Consider the following 22458-nt stretch of genomic DNA (forward strand, 5'->3'; position numbering starts at 1 on the left):
ACATTCCTGCTCAGTCACATGGGAACAAAACCAGCGTGGAGCGAGTACTCACACATGTTATTGTGGAAACTCTGCTGCACTGAGATGACTTTTTTTTTGCACAGAGAGAATTAGTATTTTTTTTACAGGCCTCAAGTGTCTCATTTTCATTTGACATAGCTGACTGCTCGTTTCCTTTGCGCTGCAATTCCAGGGAACAGGAAATCTTACATCTGTCTTAAGATGGACTTGTTGTTCTAGCAAAACACACAAGCAGGCGAAGCTACTGCTGTTGTACTCAGGAATACTCAGGAATAGTGGGCAGTGCACCAAAAACATTGTGCAACCCAAACAGCAGCTTTCCTCCTTCCAGTAAGGGAAATAGAAGACAGTTCTTCTCAGATTCTAATTCACATGGCTCCACCTGTTTTTACCAACAGTGAGTTTAGTCATAAGTTCAAGAGAATGGCAATCACATTTCTTTAAAAATTTCATTTCTGAGAAAAAAGAAAACAGACATGAGGTCATGGGATGATCAGTAAATCAAGGCAAATTTGCAGGATTTAAAATATCGCACATGGTACATGCAATAAATTCTGAAAGATCTGCCTCATTGGCTAAATGACACATTATTGCTGTGTGTGGTGTGTTTCCCTCTAGGGATCGGGCCGGTCCACATGAACGAGGTGGAGTGCTCCGGGTTTGAAAAGTCCCTGACTGAGTGCTACTTCAACCGTGACGCTCTTGGCTGCAGCCATGAGGAAGACGCAGCAGTCAGGTGTCACGTTCCCGCCATGGGCTTCAACAACAGAGTGAGTACCTCTTTCTACAGTACACAAAAAAATAAAGATTTGTGTAGAACCAGAGGACACACCTGTCTATCTCTGTCCTCCAGCTTCGGTTAAATGGCGGCCGGAATCCCTACGAGGGCCGCGTGGAGGTGCTGGCAGAGAGGAACGGCTCTCTGGTGTGGGGCACGGTGTGCAGTGACAGCTGGGGGACCATGGAGGCCATGGTGGTGTGCAGACAGCTTGGCTTGGGCTTTGCCAGTCACGCGTTCCAGGTAAGGTCCACATCTGCCTGCAACAAATCATGTTTAAGATGAGCGTATCTTTACTGCGCAGGCTGTCAGCACAAAGGAGATGGTCTGGGGTTTAGTTTGGGCTCTGGCACAGCAGTGGCACTCCAAACTGGACCAATTCATTCCAGTTGATTTGATGTGCTTGGGAGGGTACCTCACTCACACTTTGAAGTGTTGAAAATTTATAGTTTGCTTCGAAGGATAGATAGAAGGATAGAAGGAAAACTGTAAAAAACAACAGCAGGACAGACTGCAAGCTAGATAGTTACTCTTCATTTCAATTTTGCACTTACACAACAACAAAAATATAATATAAATATAATTATTTACCTTAACCACCAAATAAATATACACACACATACTGTGTAGGGGCAGGTGTCTGTTTCCGGAGTGTAGAGTGAGGTCTGTCTGCACGTCAGGCCAGATCACCCCTCTGCTTACCTTTCCTTTTCCTCACATTACAGCGCCATCATTACTCACTTAGTAAACCTGTGTTGTTATATTCCTTATTCAATTTGAGAGTGCGGGAATAAGATGAACGATACAGCCATGTGTAACAGGAATGAAACCACTCTGGCAGTACTTTCCATTTTAATGTCTGTGTGTGTGTGTGTGTGTGTGTGTGTGTGTGTGTGTGTGTGTGTGTGTGTGTGTGTGTGTGTGTGTGTGTGTGTGTGTGTGAGTGTGTGTGTGTGTGTGTGTGTGTGTCAGTGGATACCGTTAACTATCGCTCTAACAAGCTTGAGTTTTATTGATCCCAGAGGGCAAAGGATGTCACTGTGTTAGAAACATCAAAAACACAGTCAGTGCAGAGTGCAGGTCCGCGATGGTAAACCTGTGACACAGATGAGCTTTAAACTCCTCAGCGGGAGTGATGGGGAAAGCCTTCGTTTGCTGTTTGAAGTTTAGTGGAGCTTTCCACCACTGAAGCCCGTGGCACAGCTTGGCAGCGTCACAGTCCTGTTGCTTTTTAAAGGAGAGCCCAGTGCTCTCTCCATATCACGAGGTGAGAGGCTGCTGAATTAAAGACCCCCCTCGTGTTCTTTATATAATTCTCTTTTTAGCTGTGGTGTTTGTGGTTTAAGATGATATGGGTCTGGAAAGTATGCGTGAATCATGGGGACGCACGTTGATAACAGCGAGGGTTTTATTATGGGAACTTGGACAGGATCTGTTGGAGGCTGTTTATCTCGCTGCAGTGTGTTTGGGACAATTATGTGCACGGCACTTCTAATGGAACGACAAGTAAACATGTCCTCATCTGTCTGTGGTCACTGCTCGAGCCCTCGCCCTGTAGTCAAGTCCAGCGTAACACTGTGCTTTGCTGAAATAAAGTGTCTCCTTGTGATCACAAGAACATATTTCACTTGATCCTGTGCCAAAGCAAATAATCAGGTCAAGGTATCATAATGGCATGTCTCTTTGTCACTGCATGCTGTAAGTTACCATTACATACAGTAAGAGTTCTCATGCTAACGGTGGGTGTAGGAGTCATAATGCTCTTTGTTCTGACAGCAGAGAAGGGGCTCAGCCCTCTGGAGACTCTTTACTGTCTGACTTTTAAATACTTCTGCAGGCAAACCCCCACCACCCGATGGAACAAATGACACAGAGCTGAAACTATACTGCTGTATGTCTGTTACCTCAACCCACCAGCAAGCACTCCCACATCCATATCCCTCAGCTCAATTTCTTTCTCACGAATCCTCCACTTCCTTGGAAGGTGACAGAAAATTTGAGGCTTTTTTTTTTTTTAACAGGTCGTGTCCTTGTGGTCTCTGAAATGCCGTAATAAGGCTGAGTCAGGACTGTGAGGACAACAGAGCACCCCTTGCTGTGTGTGTGATGTGTAATAGACTCTTTGATTAGATTTGCCTTGTGGAAAAACTGGGATAACATGTCTGCAAATTAAATACAGGAGGGAAATTAAGATAATGTTTCTGCTTCAAACGTTCCCACACAAATTTCCAAAACAGCTTCAGCAACATGATCTTCATCCGTTTGAGTCCAGCTAACTCGAGCATGAATGCATGGGCCTATGCAGCAAAACTGTGCGCTTGAGATTTGGGATTAAGTCAGATTTAAAGGAATCGTTTGACAGTTTGGAAAGTACACTCTGTGGCAGCGAGTCAGATAAGAAGACCAATAAGACTTGTCATGTCTGTACAAATGTCTGTTCAAACAAATATGAGGCTACAGCCAGCAGCCAGTTAGCATAGCTTAGCGCAAAGACTGGAAGCAGAGGGAAATAGGTAGCCTAGCTCTGTCAGAAGGTAACAAAGTCTCCTATGGTACATGAGAGGCACAAACTAGAGCGACATGTTAATTTTTGCACTGATTAACTGTACGAGATATTTTAATTAGCAAGCTTTATTGGTGTCGGTATGATGTTGTTACGTTAGACAGAGCCAGGCTAGCTGTGTCTGCTTGTTACCAGCTTTTGTGCTAACTCATCTTCTAATTTAACAGCCTGGACTTGGATGTGACTCACTTTAGACTTGACTTGTCTTCAGACCTGAAAGCAACTTTAAAGTCTGATATATCCTGAAAATAATAATAAGGCAGTGACAGACGGGCCTCGCATGCCCACACACATTGAATATTTAAGTATTAGGTCTATACGCTGACTGGACTTTGTCTCAGTAATTTAAAAATACTTGAAAGTGTGTGTTCAGCGTCCTGAATTGGCTTATACAGACTTGTGACTTGCCCCAAACCTTGTTTTGTTTTTTAATTTACTGTACATTTTGAGTTATTTCAGCAGCACTTTTGTTTTGTATTACAGGTGTGTCCAAACCGAGAGGCAGCTTGCATGGCCCTCAGCTGAGTGATGCCTGTTTTCTGTGCTTCTCTTATCAGGAAACACACTACTGGCAAGGAGACGCCTCAGCTGACGCGGTCATGATGAGTGGAGTGAGATGTTCAGGGACTGAGCTGACTCTGGATCAGTGTCTACATCACGGGAAACACATTCACTGTCCCAAAGGAGGCGGACGCTTCGCTGCTGGGGTCTCTTGTACTCAGAGTAAGAAACTGTAATAGACAAATATTGTGTACGTTCAGAAGGACATATCACAATATGAAAAGCGCGTGTAAATGATAAAAATTAATGATGGCTGAATTCCATGTAGCTGCTTCAGATTCAGGGATGGTACAGTGAATATTACGTCACACTGTCAGGGCTTACTGGGACACTTTAATAGAACTGTGGCATCATAAATGTTTTTTATTTCCCACTATGACAGGGTCAGAATCTCTGCTGTGAAAAATGCTTGTGAAATAGAAAAAAAAAAACGTTGAAATGAATGTGGAAAATACTGCATTATCACTGTAGGATATAAAGTTTGGAAAACTGGTCGTAAGGAATATTTCTTTTAAACATTTTATCGGAGGCGGATTCTATATAGCTAATCTGGGACTTTTGAGTGTCTGTTGATGCACGTGGTTCCTGACCACCCAATACCGCTCTCTCCCTCCCAGCGGCCCCAGACCTGGTCCTCAATGCCCAGGTTGTGGAGCAGACCACCTACCTGGAGGACAGACCCATGTACGTGCTGCAGTGTGCCCAGGAGGAGCACTGTTTGTCCAGCAGTGCCGACAAAGCCGACCCCACCTCCTACCGCCGCCTTCTCCGCTTCTCCTCCCAGATCCACAACAACGGCCAGTCAGACTTCAGGCCGCGGGCAGCACACCACTCCTGGATCTGGCACGAGTGTCACAGGTGAGGCTTCCAGTTTGTAGTTTGCTGCTGCCTTTATAACAGTGACTGCGTAAAACCTGATGTTACTGTCAAATGATTACACAGGTGTAAATGCTGTTAATGCTAATGCTACGTGTCAAAGTGTAATGAATCCTTAGCAAAAGTCTGAGAAAAAGACAAAATATTGAATACTTTGTGTGAAACTGAATCAGATCATATGGGATGAAGCTTAAAGGCAGTTTTTCGGAAAATGTTTTTTTGTTGTTTTTTTTTACATTGAAATAATTACCATCTGTGTCCTGAAAATTCCTACATCCCACTGGCAATGTGACTTCTGCCCTGTGGTCCTGCTGTAAATGCTGTTTGAAGTGGGCCACAGTTAAAAGCATGTTATTTTGCAGTTGCTAAATATAGGTATATATATATGTAGGATGTTTGAACATTGTGTTTTTCCTTGCCCAATCCAGACATTACCACAGTATGGAGGTTTTCACCCACTATGATTTGCTGAGTCTTAACGGTACTAAAGTGGCAGAGGGACATAAAGCCAGCTTCTGTCTGGAGGACACTCATTGTGAGGAGGGTAAATACAGCTTCCTTCCTTCCCTTTTCGTGACATACTGCGGCTTTGTGTACAATTACACAACTCAGGTTTCATAAGGAGAGAATACAGTATAGACACATTAAAATCATAATCGAAACTATGTTGCTGAATGTTACATTAAATGAAAATATCTAAATAAAGCCAGGCCTGAATGGCTCAATACCAAAACTTAAACGGCTCTGAATGCTGACAGGTATCCAGAAGAGGTATGAATGTGCAAACTTCGGGGCTCAGGGCATCACAGTTGGCTGCTCGGATACCTACAGACACGACATTGACTGTCAGTGGATCGACATCACAGACTTGAAGCCCGGCGACTACATCTTTCAGGTAAAATGTTTGGTCTGCCAGTCCAGCAATAATAGATACAGCACATCTGCTGCTGGAAAGATTGCCTCATCTCCAGTCAGTGCAAACTTACAGACCAAACAGATAGCAAGACTTTCCACGTCTCTGCATCTGTTTGTGTTTGGCATTCAGCCTAAGTATGCTCTTATGCAGACTTAGACAAGCGAGCAGAGTTTCTGAAGGACACTCTGGCTGCCGATCAGACTAAATTTACAAACTCTTGTGAGTCAAACTGACATCTCCACTAGAAAATTATCTTTCTAAATCAGTAGCAGTAAATAAACTCTTAACATTTTCTTTTTGAGACAGCCCCTCTGTTCAGTCACCCTGCTGCCCATCACATCTGTATTCTGTCCTTAGTAACATTTCAAAAATGACATGTATAAATGAAAGGGAACGTTGCTTTCAGGCATCTAACAAACCTGTTTTGTTTTTTTTTTTTTGTTTTTTTGCTCTCCCAGGTTGTAATAAACCCTAACTATGAGGTTGCAGAATCAGATTACACCAACAATATTATGAAGTGTCGCTCCCGCTACGATGGACATCGGATGTGGACATACAACTGTCATATAGGTGAGTCTGCTACCTTATAAGGATCGTAATCTCCACTGCATTAGGGTTAAAATTATATTAACTATAATTGTAAAGTGTCAGGTTCAGTGGAACATGAGGCTGCATTATAGCCAATTTCTGTTGTTCATGAAAGCCAAATTCCCCTTAAATTGAAATGAAAGCATTTTGCAGTTTAGCAAAGGGTTTGGAACTTATGTAACTGCAAAGAACGTGTATCAAACTTTAAATATGGTGACTTTTTGTTTCTGCCTTCCTGCACACTGTACTTTCACTTTCACTTTTTAAACTTGATCAGATGAATGGACTCATAACTACTTCTCAGCTAAACATTGTTATGATTACATTTCTCTGATCAAGTTAAAAGTACAGTTTTCATGTTTTCATGCTACAATCCAGTCTTCTTTTCCCTGAACTTACTCAATGGATGCAGTTCAGTTCTACAGTTAACCAACACAGGTTATGCATAAAGACATATCACAGGGCAACATGACAAAAAATAAAATACTCAACATCTTATTTTACTAAATACAAACTTAAACAATGATATTAGCGGCATTTTGGACACAACCCCTTTACAGAGGTAAGCTTGGTTTCATGTCAATGACAGAATGGCATAAAAATAACAGTACAGTAACCAGTAGAGAGGAAGTGACCGAAGCACAAACTCTGCTTGAACAAAAACTTCTGAAATCTAGTTTCTTCCAACTTTCTGTAAGGTGGAGTGAGAAATTACTTGAAGTTTAACATTGCTGTTATTTATGTGTTTCTGTACAACTGTATCTCTCAATTAAAATGCTGACTTTTCAAAACAATATTTAGTGTTATACTGTATCTTTAACAGATCTTATTCTGTTAATGGATCTACATTACATTTGTCACTTAAAGTTGTGCATGCCATATAAAAATCTGGCTATGACTACAATGCACAATGTCATACATTTATTTAACCAAATCCTGAGAAATAAACTGTGGAGGGATTAGACACGAAGTTAGAGAAGACTTACTACTTACGTAGACTTATGCAACCAATCCTGCATCCTCACCACCTCACGAGAAGGAAACCTAATTTCCCTGCCTGGAAATTAAACACCCTTGAAACGCACTTAAGTTTCAAGGCAACAGGCAATCGAATCAAAACAAGCTAAGAGCGTCCCCTTTTTTCTCCAGCTGCCTTTTCCATCTGAAATCAATGTCTGCCTCGGACTCATTCATACAGCAATAATGTCCAAATGGGCTTGGTTCAGCAACAGAACAGCAGCTTTGAGGCTGGTGGTGATTCAGTGTCTTGCTCAAGGACACTTCAGCAGGGTGGATGTTGTTGATGTGTGGTGGTCAATTCTTGGCCGTCTCCTCCTTCACCATGCAAACCTGCTGCACTGACCAGTGAAGCTGGACGGCAGTCATCCTCTTAATGACCAGCTAGCTGTGTGGAGCCACTGTGGAGCCTCTTCAGAGGTCCGGTGAATGGAGGCAGACCTCTGCTGGAGAAAATAGAGACTGTTACAAGATATTGTGAACAGTATCATATCACAACAGCGTGGTAAACCTTTTAAAAAAACGTTTGTCTCATTTTGAGAACACTGCACTTCACGGTCAATAAATCAAATTTTTTTTTCCGCGTTGTGACATTAATCATCTCCTCATCACATCGGGGGAAGTAACAGTCAGAACCGTTTGTTTGGCTGGTGTAATTTCATCACTGGTACCACCTTAAGTTTACATCTGTTTGAACAGAGGCCTCAGCATTTGACTATTATGTTACATAGAATTGCTCATGTCTTCATCATTCTTCTTCCTCCTTCTTTCCCTGTCTGACTTGACAGGTGGCTCACAGGGTTCAGAAACAGAGGAAACGTTCCCTGGATTGCTGACCAATCAGCTTTCCCACAGGTAGACCAAAGATGGACAACGCAGCTGGACAGACATGAGGGAAGTGCATGTTAATGCATATTATTTGACAACCACTAGAGGGAGCTGCACTACTCTGCTTCCTTGGAGCAGTGCTGGATTGTTTTTGGGTTTAGGGCTCAACTGGTACGATGGACAATAATTCAATGGAAAAAATGAACTGCTTGCTTCTTAAGTATATTAGCCACATTCAGCCTTACAAAAGTGTTCTTATGTCTTAGTGTCTCAGTGCCTTCAGCAGTGAATTGTAGGTTTTTGACCTGGTGCTTACTTGGAGAGATGTCAGGGAGGGTTGCAGCCAAATAACTTATTAAATCAACTGTATGTCTTCTTAGCCAAAGTTTCAGGAGTTTGAAAAAAGCCTCAAACCAAAAACCATTCGATCAGACCTTGACCCTTTTGTTGAGTTTGCTTGGAATGGATAAAAATGGTCTACTGCTAAATCTGGTGCTACAACTGAATCTTGCACTGTATGTTTTCCTTCAAAATTGTTGAATTGAAAGGGAGGTGTTTGAGTCACATTTGCTTCCACAGTATTGGACAGTTAAAGGCTTTAACTAGAAACTGTAAACAAATACAGTATATTATTAGAATTACTGTAGAGCAACATGCCACAATATATGGCAACAACACAACTGACGAAACTAATAACTCCTGTTTTTAACTTTCAAAGGATGACAACTTGTAAACAAAAATGTAAAATAGGCTACTACAAGTTGGATTTATTTTTATGTTGCCTGTCAGGGCCCCTTCAGTGCTGAATTCATCTATGGCAACAGTTGCTTGGATTTGTTTCCTAGTACAGACTTTCAGAATTAAGCTGAGTGGGAAAGTGCTTTTTTTCTTCCAGGATTTTATGTCCCACATACTTGAGCTCACATTTGAAAATGTCTTATTTATTAATTTTTTTTCTTGCTTGCTACAGTAGACACACATTTTCATCTTCATGATCTGTGCATCCACTCAGCTTCTTTCTCTGTGTCTGAGTTTTGTTACATGATTACTGTCAGGGACTATGATTACATTGTGGATGTACTGTAAAAATCCACAAATGTATGTGAAAATGCCTCCTCAATGTTTTGTACATTTGTTTTTTTAATGTAACAAATTGAAGGATCCTTCATTTTAAAAGGATACTTGTTGCTTGCTGCCTGACTGTTTTTAATTTGTATGCATGGGTGAATGTGGAAATGACATTTTTTTAAATAAAAAATGGTCAAAGCAGATCCCAATTTATATGATTAATCTTTATGTTTCATTTTATAGAAATCCTTTTCAAATGAACCCAGGATAAAAGTGAAGAGACACATAGCAGTCACATGTTATAAAAGTACTGTATATTCTACAGTTAATGGTTTTACCTGGGTTATCCCAAGTTCAGTGTTCTGGTCACTACGGTACTTATAGTTGGACATACTGTAACAGCAGTGTTACTCAAGTAAATTCGCCAAGAAAATCATAGTAACAGTGGAAGACAGGCTAACTTACAGGTCACAAAAAATGCCTAGAGCTTTATTTGCAACTCGTGTTAGTCTGCTCACCTGCATTGACATAGCAATTCCCTTCAATATCGCTGCACTCTGCCTCGTCCCCGCAGCCCCAAGGCTCTGGTCACCATCCGCTGTGCCACGGCACAGTCTGTCCGAGGACGTTCCTTCACCGGCTGGATAAACTCTGGAACACAGCACAGACACAACAATATGATCCACATTATCCAGCATTAAAACAAAAAATGAACTTCCAGACAACATTCTTGATGCCGCAGAAGGGCTCAAAAATCTTTACAGAATTCCGATGTTATCCATTAAAAAGCATAGTCTTTAAAGTAGCTCCTGGGCTCAAATAAGCTTAATGAATCACCTACCTGCCCATTTTATGGCCTTGGCCTTGGCTTTTTTGCTCCCTTCAGCCAGTGCTCTTGCCTTCACCAGTGGATGACAGATGGAAAGGGCATGGATCGCTGTATATGATATTGCTATATGTTAGTACATTTTTTAGCTTTTTTCATTCACCTTTCAACCTCAGGCCTTATTGTGTGCATGTTCTCCCCGTGTTTGCTTGGGTTTCCTCCAGTTTCCCCCACCATCAAAGACAGGTATGTAATGTTAATGCTCCTGGATTAGAACTGGAGTGACCTGGACTGCAGCAAAGACCTTTACCTGCCGACTCGCTGGAGAAAACTCCCAGGGCATGTGTGTTGTCTACCCACTTGATCTTCATTCCACCATCACTGAGACAGACAAGAAAGCACTGTATGAACTTGGTAGCCTGATCAGTTGTTTGAGGTCATCTTAATTTGCTAAGACCGGATATGCAGGATGTTTTTTCTTTAAGTGTCAGATTTGATGATGTAGAACAAAGAAAATATCTAAACCACACATTTCAAAAATGTAAAGAATGAATAAACTTAAACCAAGAGAACTAAAATAGACAATCTGACAAACTGACAGATGTGTAGCGAGGTTTAAGAGCTAAACTCTGTGCTCGCACCTGTACTCTGTGAAAGCATCCAGGAGGTCATCTGTTTTGAATAAAGCTGGGAAGTCATAGATCTCGATCACGTGGCGAAACTCATCTGGGTTGATATTGATGCACACATTCACATACACGGAGTAGTCATTGTTAACGTGCTTGATGGAAACAGTCACTGCCTCTTTCAGGTGTGCCTTGATCTGATTGGACAGACACCAAAATAACTGGTTACAATTTATGGAGCTAATGTGGCCTTGATATGACTGAGGTGATGTAATATAAAGATTCATTCAAAAAACATTAAGCGCAGAGGAAAATACTCCAATGATGAGAGACAGGATTTCTATAAATATATGTATATCAGTGAGACATATAATAATCAGTGGAAAAATAAACATAACAGAAAAACAATTACACCATGAAATCCAAGCAGGCTTACCTCTTCAGTTACATCATGGCAGGGTACACTGGAAAGGTCTTCCTTGTCCTCCTCATCCTCCTCCAGAGTCATGTCAGTGAAGGAGGACAAACTCTGGTCCCAGACTAGTGGCTCAGCTTCGTGCAGCGTCTGCACCTGAGGACTGTCAGCAACCTCGTTGGCGATACAGTCTGTTACACTGGGGGGACATTCCTGTCTGGGTGTGGACGAGGACTTTGTGTTTTCTGTAGTTTCAGGACAGGGACAAGAGTCAGATGAACTGCTGATGCAACTATAGCTACTTGATGCTGGACTGGGCAACTCTTGGTCTCCTGAGAGTCCCTCTGAGTTTTGTAAGGACAGTCTCTCCCGAGCAGCTCGTGGCATATAAAGGGGTTTGTCCGGCCTCTTAGGTCCTCGGCTTCGTGACATGATAGAAGCTTTGGGCTTCACATTATACTCCATCTCCTCCCTACTTCTACATTTTAGCGGCTCTTCACACAAGCCATTGTTGCTCTCCAAGTCAGTGTCTTCCTCTACATCACCCCTACAGGAAAACAAAAATGTAAATGTAAAAAGTTACTACTGTAACTAAGCACAACAATGAGGGATTTAAGAAAGCAAAAACAGCCATTAAGATCTGTTAATATTCTAGGTACAAGCTCTAAAATGTAACATTCACAAGTCTTAGCAAAAACACAGTCACAAACTTATAAATGGTATGTTTCTCACATTTGTATTAACCTTGAAGTTGACACTACTTGTGCATATGATTAGTCTACATTCAGTACCTGAGCTCAGAATGGCAGACCACCACCCTCCGGCACCAGCTGTCCCCTACTGAGAAGGTGGTGAGCTCTGGCTGGTCCTCTATGTGATTGTGGATCAGGTATCGCAGTCTGCTGGGTAGAGGGGGGAACAGGAGCACACTGGACAGAGACACAGAGGACATGAAAACAGATAGACATCATGAACTCTCAAGAACATCTGGGGAACAACACCAGTGGATTTATTTCCCACTTTTCTTGTGTCATCTGTGAGCTATTGGACAATCAAAGGTGACCTTGCCTTTGTTCGTTCAGTAAAACATTGTAGGACTTTTCACACCGCTACCAGGAGTATTTCTCACTGTGCAGGAGGCACAGTGCACACTCACAGACCCAATACGGTGTGTGGAGCTGACAAGACTCCTTTTTTTTCGCGCCGACTTTAACAAAAGGTCATCTCAACAATGAACTTTACAAATACAGACAGTTTGAACAGTTTACAGATAGTCATGGTGGCAATTTGTGCCAAGAAGGAGCAGCAAGTGAGGCACTGACGTGACACTTGACTGCACAATGTTTTTTCTGTCCTTCAGAGGATAACATGCTTCATTCTGATATAAGAGAATCTTTTCATCTTCAGTTTCTGTGCCATCTGTTTGCTCATGAGCTGCAAAGGTCAGACTAACTAAATTCCAAGGAATCTGTGAGATTGCACATCTTAAGGAGGATGATGAGAAAGTGTACAATGGACTCCTGGGTTCAGTAGAATAAAACAGATTTTGTCTGACCGGTAAATGGGTCAAATGTTCAACTAGCCAGTTCCATTGTAACATTTCCTAACAGCCATAACCTTACCTCTTGCGGTAGCTCTTCTGCAGGTATGTTTCCAACTCTTCTTTGACTTGGTGCATGAATTTACATTCTTGCTTTGGGAGATAATCATTAAATGCCATCGAAACAAGGAAACGCCAGGGTGGACAGAGAAGGACGGCTCCTGCGGACAGTGTGGAGGAGTTAATTTATTAATAACTTACGGTAGCTATAATGGTAAAATCAATCTCTCACAAGCCAGAGACATATTGACTTGGACTAGTAACGCTAGCTAGCGACCAAAGATTGGAATGTTAGCCAGAATAATGATACCTACGTCAGTTAAAGCTAAGCGGAGCACAGAGCTAGCTGGTTTTGGTGTATTTTAATTTCCTAAACTATACATGAACTCAAAACAAAGCTAGCCGACTTTGGTTAACGTTAAGGCACGTGAGGTGTCATTCCATCAGACGTTAGCTAAACCTTCTAGTAACATTAGTGGCTATTTCAAGCGAGCTTACCGTTATGGTTAAAGTGTACTACTTTGAGGTGGGGTTGTTTAAGTGAGATGTTGTTCCCATAGGAGCGCAGGCGACTATCATTAAAATACCAAGGTACCGTGCTTCAGTAGCTAGCTATCGTTTTTAGCTTCCGGAAGCAGATGTTTTCTGTTTTTGGCCAAAGCAGAACGATATCCGGTCTGATTTCTTCAGTGTAAAAGCGGTGTTCCTCCAAATCTAACTTGAAATAACGGATATCAGAGGTCCACACTCCACAGATTGCGAAAAATCTTACTATAGTTTGTATGTTAATGTGGTACTAATTATTCAAAAACCAAATACCGAACCCCTTTCCGAGATGTAATACCACTGTGCAGTCAGGCTTATGCATTCTGATATCTGCAGTCAGGTCAAACACAAGGAGCTCTACAAATTTCAAGAAAATGCTATTTATTTAGATAAAACAGAACAATATTTTTAAGAAAAGTACACCAGTTGTATCAAACACCAACTAGAGCAATCATCTGTGGAGTTCAGAGTGTTTAAGGTTTCTGTGGTGTTTGGTGACAATGAAAAGGGGGATGACATTCGCAATAAAGTTAGTGAAAAACAGGTAAGAGAACTGTTCAGTATGCTTTGAGAAATTAAGTGCAGTTGTACTCTGACATAGCAGGGGCAGACATTACTCAGAATTAACTAGATGACACTTTTTTGTGTGATGACAGTAAACATGCTTCATCTTTGAAGTCACAAAATACTCTAGGTAAGTACTTCTAATGTATGTTTGACACGACATGGGTTTCTCCCTCAAAAGCCACTTATGCAGAGATAAGAAGACACTTGCCTAAACAAACGCTACAATCTACACCATCCCAAACTACTCCTCTAACAGTTCTTGGCAACTAAACATCATTTGACTTTATATTATTTGCAAAACAATACACAAGTCAAATCACTTATATTTACCATGGTCAGAAAGTTGCATTTACCACAATGGCACTATTCATTAAAACAGGCCTTGATCAACTAGGGCATGACTTGTACATTGGTGCATGTATAAAAAGACATGAAAACACATTTACAAACATATAAGGACAGGCATACAGTAGAGAACTTATAAATAACAGAGAAAAGGATCAGATCAAAATTATATACATCCATTCAGGTGAAGCAGATGTCTGAATATGTGCCGCCAGAGAGAGATGAAGACTATCTGGTCAGAGTCATCAGCCTATATGAAGAGGCAGAAAGAAATAACATTAAAAAAGAGCAATGAGTAGAGACAATGAAAATCCAATGTTGTGACATATTTCTGTTTTGCAAATGATTAGGATTCATTATGACATGATGGAGTGGTCAACTTGAGAGCAGCTGAAAAAGGAGCTTTATGTTAAGGCTGTCACAATCATTAGCTGATAATTAACTGTAATGCAGGTCATTGTGATTAACGATTTGTGTTAATTTTATGCTACTATAAAGCAAAAAAATTGGTCTCATATGAGCTGAAACAAGAACCTAACAAGTGCTTCTTTCCCATGTTTTTATCCTGACTTTGGAATCTTGTGCTCAGGTAGTGAGTTTATTTGCCTCATCCAGCTGATGGACACACAACTAATTCTCTTTCTCTTTGTTGCAACATCACTAACAGTTGCCAGGTTTCCATCCATATGTAGCTCAAATATTCCCCAATTTTTTACAGAAAATTGGGAAAAGAGATGTTAGAATATTTGAAATTAAGCACTTTGAGATAAACAGTTGGTGGCAAGAAGTCTCCACTCAGATACCATTAAACCTTAGCAGAAGGGGGGGGGGGGGGCGCACCAGTCAAACCTCAAATGGCAGAAACCAACAAGGAAATATGGCATTTGTGTTGTTTTAATACAGGTGAATGGAAATGATTCCAATGATCATGCAAATTGATCACAGTCAGCTCACATAATTGCGATCAGGTGATTATGTAATAACTGTGACAGGCCTACTTCATGCCTGATGTTTTGGGAAATTTCCTTTATAAAAGTCTGATTTCTTCAGTTGAAAAAATGTCAAAATTGAGCTCTCAATGTTTCCAGTGGACCTGACTTCATTTAAAAGACATCAGAAGGACCCCATACCCCAAAGTTCTTTATCTTCCAGAGCCAATGCTTCTGTCTTCAAAAATTGTAATTTCAACCTAGGAGATAGCAAGTTAAGGGAAATACACAATGCTGTATGCACATTTTCTGATATAATTAACAATTTACTTCTCCTTCATACACAAGGTTACACCAGCTATGTTAAAGTATACTACCAAAATCACATAGCAACACTAATAATAATATTGTGTGGAAAGTAATTTGTTTGGAGGTGGTGTGCAAAATTGTGCACATCCAGAACTAAGATGGAGATATTTATCAGTGGGCCAGACAACATCACCGAAATCTCCTGTTCTACCCCACTGTCTACTACCATACATCCAAAAAAAAAAAAAAAAAAAGATAGCTTTATCAGCCTCATTGTATCACAATGTGGACGTGGTAATGTGCTGTTATGTAAAAACAAACAAAAAACCCAGTACTGTATTGGCTCCATTGCAATTAGTTAGGCCCAGTGATAATGCAATTCGTGAGACATTAGCCAAGTGAAGGATACGACTCTGAGGCCTCGCTCTATGGGGTCAGTCAACAGCAAGCCCCTGGGAGCATATATCTTCTCATTCTGGTCCTTAATGTACCTGGCGATCTTCTTTAACACCTGAACACAGAGAGGCAGACACGCATTTAAGATACACTATGATATGTAGATCTGTCCAGCCCACCAAGACAAAAATATGAGCTGATGATATACAGCATAACACTGAAGCAGTTTTACCTTTTCATAGTGTGTCTCCATACAGAGGAAGATCGTATAGGCAGTTAGACAAGCCAGGCAGCCCTCCAAATAAGACTTCCCCCCTAGTTTCTCTGCCTCTGCATAAAGGTTGTTTAAAGTCTGGATGGTCTCCTCAAACTGCTGCTTATCAACCTGAAACCCCACAAAAGTTTAGACATTATACACAATCTTTTAACATTCAGTCAACAATGGTAACATACGTGCATTACTGTCCATACCCTTGACTCAAGTTCCGAGGGGAACTTGGTCTGGAACTTGCAGATGGTTCCTGAGCTGTAATCTCTCTGAATAAACACCTTGGAGGAGACAGCTGGCTGCTGGAGGTCCTGCAAGCTGTGGGTCTGGAAAAAAATAATCCAAATGTAGGCGACTGTCTTTCATGAGTATCAAGAGTATCTGTCTAAAGGGTTGGAACAGTAGCACCTACTGTAAAGCTAACATCATCTACATTTGAACAATGACGGAAATCAGGACGCAGCTACGAACATTATTTAGCCAAGTTTAAAGCCTTACGTAGCTAAGTTAACGTTACTACCAAGCTAACAGCTACCACGTCTAATTTCTTAAATTATATCATTCTAACTATGACAATTACCGCATGTGATGCTGACACTGTTGATGATGGCTACTGTAGGAAATTATACAAGATACTGTAAAATAATCTAAAACAATACGACCGCTTGTTGTATTGAATAATGTTAGCTCACGTTAGCTAACAGCACATTAGCTTACGTTGGCTGACACAATCAAAAGACATAGCGATGTTAGCCTTTCTCATATCAAAAAATCACCCTAAATATGTTAAATATTTAAACACTAATTACACGTCACTCTTTAAAACGAAAAATAAATCCTCCAAAACCCTGAAGATACCTCAGCCATAGTGGACGTTTCCCCTGGAACTGCTGCGCATCTACACTCCAGTCCCACCAGCCCAGTACGACTTCCGGCCTATTGTTTTCAGAATAAAAGTGTCATTTGAACCGAGGTATCGTCAGTGAACTGCAATAATATATAATTTAGGCAGAGACGGTGTACTTCCACAACTTCAACATTTGCTAACCAAAAACATTCAGACCCATGTAATATAAATAGTAATGGCGACTCAGCAAATTTCAAAATAGCGTCGGTTGTTGTAATGAAACACAATATCAGCCCAAATTAGAAATCCTAAATGAAAATATGCGATCCAAATATAAGAGCGACAAGGAAACTTTTAAAATATTAAAAATAGTAAACAGTGTAATCATGATCATTCACTGTCAACCTTAACCGGGCTTCTGACTGTATTTGCTGAACATATGTTAGAAGGCAGCCATTGTTGACACGTTTGAATTTGCCATGGCATCAGTAAATTTCATTTGTCATCTGTAGGATTTCTATAATCCTGTTCTGCCAAATCGCTATATTTCAGGTACTTCATGAACGAATGAAACCCACATCCGTTTTAGGTACTAGTCACAAAAATCGACCACAGCTACAGGGTAGCATTTTTATTTTGAAGGGTGACACGCCCGAAAGGAAGCCGTCAGTGCTTATCGTCCACTAATTAAAATGTTTGACGTAGTAGTAAGTGTCACTTCCGCTTAAAACTAAATCAAGCCAACAATGGATTTCAGTAACTGCTTTAACAACTTGCCAATGTCGAACAGGCAAGTCAAATTTACAAGTTGACTCCCTCCATAGTCTCCAACCAACAAGCATCAGAATCAGGATGCAAATGTAGTATACCACATGCAATCTGAGATCCAATTCATTACTGTAAAACAAATTCACACAAGGAACATGGAGTTTAGAGTTTTTATTGAATCATGGTTTTATGTGACTCATTGTTCTGTTCGCTGTATTTTTATTAGTCGAACAGACCGAAGCCCATGTCGTCATCTGATTCCTCAGACTCTTCCTTAGCCTCCTCCTTAGCAGCAGCTGGAGCTGCAGCAGTCTCGGCAGCTGCTGCAGGTGCCGCAACAGCAAAAGCAGATGGGTCAGCCAGGTAGGCCTTGACCTGTGAGGACAAAGGGTTACATTAGTTTTCTGTTTATAAGTTGCTTTCTGTCATACAAATCAAATCTTGCACATTAAACACTGATTTCAGCATTCTAGTAAAACTTGTAAACTCTGAAGGGCTATCTGCGACCAAGTGTACCTGACCAACCAGAAACAGAAATGTTGCTCTTGTACAGGGAGCAACAATGCAGCACAACACAGTAGCCCACCATGCAGGTTAACGAATGGGATAAATTACTGATGAGCATACCTTGTCTGCCAAGGGGAAGGAGTAGTCTGTCTCCACAGCGACAGCCAGGACTCTCTTGTAGCCATTGATGATGGAGTGGGGGACAGAGGCCAAAGTGGGGTAACCAATCTCCAGACACACACTAGCGATGTTCCTCACACCCTAAGTAAATCAAATTTTACATCATGAAACAATTTGCAGCTACACATTCAAAACTGCTTCCTTATACAAGCACTGTATCTCACCTCCAGGAACCTGCCATGCAGAGAAGCCTCTGTGATGTCGAGCACCTCAGGACTGTAAACACTGCCATTGTCATACACCTGCTGGATGATGAGTCCATAGGAGAAGGGCGAGATGTTCAGCATGTTGAGTAGTGTGGCCTCGCTGGCACCAACCTTGTCGCCAGTCTTGATCAGATTGACATCACTCTGGGAACATAAAATGCTGGTTAGTTACTGATGCAAACACTGATATACATTTGGTTTGAAAGCCATGTGTTTCTCTGAATAAGCCTAGGACATACACCTTATTATGTGGCAACCCTTCCTACATGTTCAGCAGCATAGTGAAATTTCAGCTACCACAGTATACTGTTCAACTCACCAAGATTTCAATGGTTCCCCTGGAGATCTTGGTGGTGATACCCAGAGCCTGGAAGAAAGAGGTCTTCTCAGGACCCAGACCAGTGTTCTGGGCAGGCACAGTCACATCACAAGGGGCGATGGCTCCGGCACGGGCAGCTGCAGGCACCTGGGGTATTGAGTGTAACACTTCAGTACAATACTTGGCTAGAACTTAAGTCTTACAGGGTAGTTTTGAACATGGGTGTCAGAGGCTCAACATTAACTTTTGATTCAGTGTCTGAAACCTTACGTCCCTGGCAGTCAAGGATGCTGACATGACAGGTATAGCGAGGAAACAGGTTACTGTTTGCAGGGGGAACGACAAAGCAGCACCACACTAGCTGCATTGTAACTTATCCTGCATGTCACTACGGTCACAGAATATGCTGTTAGTCCTTGAGATGAAGGTTTAATTTATAGGTGCAGCATTTAACACAGTCAACAGCCTTGCAATAAATCCAACCCACATTTAAGTCGAATGTTTCAGTTTGATGTGCTGGCTCAAATTTATGGTCATTTTGTAAGGTGCAGCTTATGGTACTGTTGAACAAAATACCAGAGGTGTTATGAATACTTTGTTCACCCATTTCTACCAGTAAGGGTAGATTGTTAACTACCTTATGTTAATACAATGCAGACTTTTATATTGACTGTGTTCCTAATAAACTGGCACCTGCGTACATCTATAACTGCAAATACTTCAGCAGAAACCTAGAGCCAAGTTGCATGGGTGTACAAATAAGTGAACCATAGCAAGTAGTTGCATCTGCACACCTGCAGTCACATTGTTCTCAGGACTTACCTTGTTGGCCAGCAGCAAGTCCCTGACCTCAGCCAGATCCTCCTTGGTGAAGACAAAGCCCACATTTCCTTTAATGTGGGGCAGGAGCCTGTCAAATCACAGGAGTGGCTGTTAAGATATGAGACTAGATTAATATTTTTTATAAAGACACTGCTGAGTTGCTAAGTGTCTGAGACCGTGCGTCCCTGGTTGTCGGAGGGATGTAGACAAACAGGGATAGCTGGAGACAAATTAGTGTTTGCAGGGGGAACGACAAAGCAGCACTGCACAAGCTGCACTGTAACTTATCCTGCACATTCACAAGGTGGGAAAAAAAGAGCTTGTAAGTCTCTGAATCAACACACGTGGATCTGGATTTAGGCACCCTGTATCCTGATCAAAAAAACTAATGGCTCATGATTATAAAAGTAGAGGGAACAGTAAACTCACTTCTCCAAGGCAGGGTTGTTTTCCAGATGGCCACGAATGGCTTTGCGCATCATGGTGTTTTTTCCCATCAGCACCACAGCCTTCTCCCGCAGAGACAGACGGATGGTCTGCATCTGCTTGGAGCCCACATTGTCTGCACCCACAATGAAGCATTTTGGAAAGTCATCCAGGAGTTGCTACAAATATAGGGCGAAATACGTCAGCACAATTATAAACACTTATAGAAATATAAACAGCAAGAAAGATTAGATTGTGCGTAATGTTAAATATAAACTCACATAAGTAAAGTCCTACTTACGATGATTTTCATAAAATAGTTGGACTTCCACGTGGCCCTGTCTTCCCTGGGCATCTTTGCAGTGCTTCCAAGGATCGCTAAACAGCTGGTTTAAAGACAAGGTGGTACCTACATCCAAAGAATGAAAACGTTAACTAATGTACTTCAGACACAGAACAAACGAGAGAACATTCGAGGTGCAGGCTAAAGCACGGTCGATAGCTAGCATTAGCTGCTAATAGCAAGCCTAGCACAGTATTTTTGGGCCGCGCTAGGTTTTAGTCACGTTACCACAAATTTACAGGATATAAAACATCTTTAGTTGACACAGTTGCTTAACTCATGAATTCAAAAATCCATCAAACTAAGATTACAATGAATTTAAAGTTTTTTCAGTTTTTGAACGAGCGAAATAAAGCCCCTACCTTACACACGAGGGTCGCGTGAAAAAAGAGGAAGAGGAAGGGCGCGCGGAGAATATATACCAAATAAGTGCCCAATCACAAAGGAGTTATGAGCATGAGCTACACAACTATTGGATGGTTGCTCTGTCAATCATCGCTGTTACCATACCACGCCAATACATGGAATTCCACAATAGCCAGCAGTTCACTGAATAAATCCCTTGTCATTAGCAGGAAGAAGCGTGTTGTTGTCGGTGTTCGTCGAACAGGTCTAATGTTAAAGGTAGCCCATAAAATGAATGCCAAATGAAAGCCAACTATCTAACACATGCGCTAGCAGAGTAAAGTTATGGCACAGCCGGCTCTACTACTTCCGCCAGAGGTCTGGAACCACGTTTTCGGGTATCTGTCAGCGACAGACAAGTTCAGCGTCCGGACATCCTGCAAGTATTTCATGAAACTTGTTGACCGCGGCTCTCTTTGGAAAGACTGGTCAGTAGTTCTGGATTTTCAAAATGGCTCTTACAACAGTCAGTTCTGGGCCACTCTTCGACGGAGAAAAGTCGCCAGTGCGGTGGTGAGGAGCAGCAAAGAGAAGCACTGGAGACAGCTCGCCCTGTCCCTTCCTGCTCTCACCACACTGGTTGTGGACCGAAGCTCCAAAGCGACTCTCGACTGCTTAAAGGATTTTCCCAGTTTAAAGCGTCTGGCTATTAGAAGCAGTTGCACTTCTCTTTTGCTCAAGGCTTCAGCAGTGTGCCAACCCCAGCAGCTGACTCACCTTAGTATGTGTGAGAATGTGACATTCCCCTCCATAAGAGCAGGTAACTTAATTTCTGCTGTCTCCCAGTTTGCAAATCTTACATCTCTGGTCTGTCACCACATGAGGATCTCTGAAGACACAATTTTGATGGTTCGCTCCATTCTTACCTGCCTGCCTAAGCTTGAACATCTCTCACTTTCCATTGTGCAAATGGTGCACGCCCCTCCCAGACCCAACCGAGGTCCCTTAGAAGGTGCACCCGGACAAGCTGTGGCCCCAGCCTTGTCCAGTTTGGAACTTATCGACTGCATGGATCATACATTACCAGACGATGCAATGAGACTGACACCTGGCCTGAAGCGTCTTGCTGTTTTCTACAAGCACTCACATCACAAGGTGCCGGAAGGATGGCCGTTATCTGTGCGTCGCCTGAAAACATGGCTGAGTGACCTCCCTCAACTGTCAACCTTGGTCATCGTCAAAGGCCCGCCTTCGAAGTCTTATGCAGCCTCCATCCCAGCCACAGTGACCAACCTCACATTGTGTGTTGCAGGATTATCCTCAAAGGCCATGGCAGCCATAGCAGCGCAGGCGCCAAATCTCCTGCACCTTCACATAGACCCCTGGCCCTCACATTTGGGAGCTCACACAGCGCAAATCCCACAACTTTATCCAAAGCTCAAAAGTCTCAAACTTCGCCATGAATATGTTCTGGAGAAAGACTTCTTACACCTTCACCAGCTGCAGGACCTGGAATACTTGGAGATCCTGGATAGCCGCCCGCGCCTCTCTGAGCTTATTGAAAAGCTCCAAGTCCTCACAAAGTACAGACTAAAGGTGACAGCCTCTCCTCGCCATAGGGATGTGTGGTCTTGTCCTTGTGTCTCTCAGGT

The 22458-nt window shown here is 42.0% G+C and overlaps 4 protein-coding genes across 5 annotated transcripts in view; 1 reads left to right on the forward strand and 3 right to left on the reverse strand.

Moving 5' to 3' along the window:
* Positions 1-9419, forward strand: part of LOC121614817 (lysyl oxidase homolog 2A-like) — a 28052-nt gene extending 18633 nt beyond the window's left edge. The window contains exons 7-14 of the mRNA XM_041948907.1: positions 640-791; positions 875-1042; positions 3920-4085; positions 4541-4781; positions 5228-5343; positions 5558-5694; positions 6174-6285; positions 8109-9419. Coding sequence (XP_041804841.1) covers positions 640-791; positions 875-1042; positions 3920-4085; positions 4541-4781; positions 5228-5343; positions 5558-5694; positions 6174-6285; positions 8109-8179 — 1163 coding nt within the window. The 3' untranslated portion in view covers positions 8180-9419. The remainder of the gene's footprint in view (positions 1-639; positions 792-874; positions 1043-3919; positions 4086-4540; positions 4782-5227; positions 5344-5557; positions 5695-6173; positions 6286-8108) is intronic.
* On the reverse strand, positions 6789-13317 carry r3hcc1 (R3H domain and coiled-coil containing 1). 2 transcript variants are annotated; one of them, XM_041948955.1, is made up of 9 exons: positions 13182-13317; positions 12706-12844; positions 11875-12012; positions 11105-11630; positions 10684-10865; positions 10353-10423; positions 10058-10153; positions 9735-9867; positions 6789-7763 (listed from the first exon to the last, which is right to left on the reverse strand). In XM_041948955.1, the coding sequence occupies exons 2-8, from the start codon at positions 12801-12803 to the stop codon at positions 9758-9760; spliced, it is 1221 nt and encodes a 406-aa protein (XP_041804889.1). In that variant the 5' UTR covers positions 12804-12844; positions 13182-13317; the 3' UTR covers positions 6789-7763; positions 9735-9757. The 2 variants fall into 2 exon arrangements, with proteins under 2 accessions (XP_041804889.1, XP_041804881.1); XM_041948947.1 differs by having other exon boundaries at positions 6789-7766.
* Positions 13318-13593: 276 nt separating this feature from the next.
* Positions 13594-16956, reverse strand: golga7 (golgin A7). The gene is made up of 6 exons (XM_041948976.1): positions 16902-16956; positions 16247-16369; positions 16008-16160; positions 15789-15890; positions 15272-15330; positions 13594-14391 (listed from the first exon to the last, which is right to left on the reverse strand). Exons 1-5 carry the CDS (start codon positions 16908-16910, stop codon positions 15283-15285), a joined length of 435 nt encoding a protein of 144 aa, XP_041804910.1. The 5' UTR covers positions 16911-16956; the 3' UTR covers positions 13594-14391; positions 15272-15282.
* Positions 16957-17814: 858 nt separating this feature from the next.
* rplp0 (ribosomal protein, large, P0) lies at positions 17815-20870 on the reverse strand. Its single transcript, XM_041948965.1, has 8 exons — positions 20824-20870; positions 20420-20527; positions 20122-20297; positions 19693-19780; positions 18871-19017; positions 18510-18695; positions 18286-18426; positions 17815-18033 (listed from the first exon to the last, which is right to left on the reverse strand). Exons 2-8 carry the CDS (start codon positions 20471-20473, stop codon positions 17881-17883), a joined length of 945 nt encoding a protein of 314 aa, XP_041804899.1. The 5' UTR covers positions 20474-20527; positions 20824-20870; the 3' UTR covers positions 17815-17880.
* Between the last annotated feature and the right edge of the window lie 1588 nt (positions 20871-22458).

Source organism: Chelmon rostratus, chromosome 2, assembly GCF_017976325.1.
Source record: "Chelmon rostratus isolate fCheRos1 chromosome 2, fCheRos1.pri, whole genome shotgun sequence".
Lineage (NCBI taxonomy): Eukaryota > Metazoa > Chordata > Actinopteri > Chaetodontiformes > Chaetodontidae > Chelmon > Chelmon rostratus.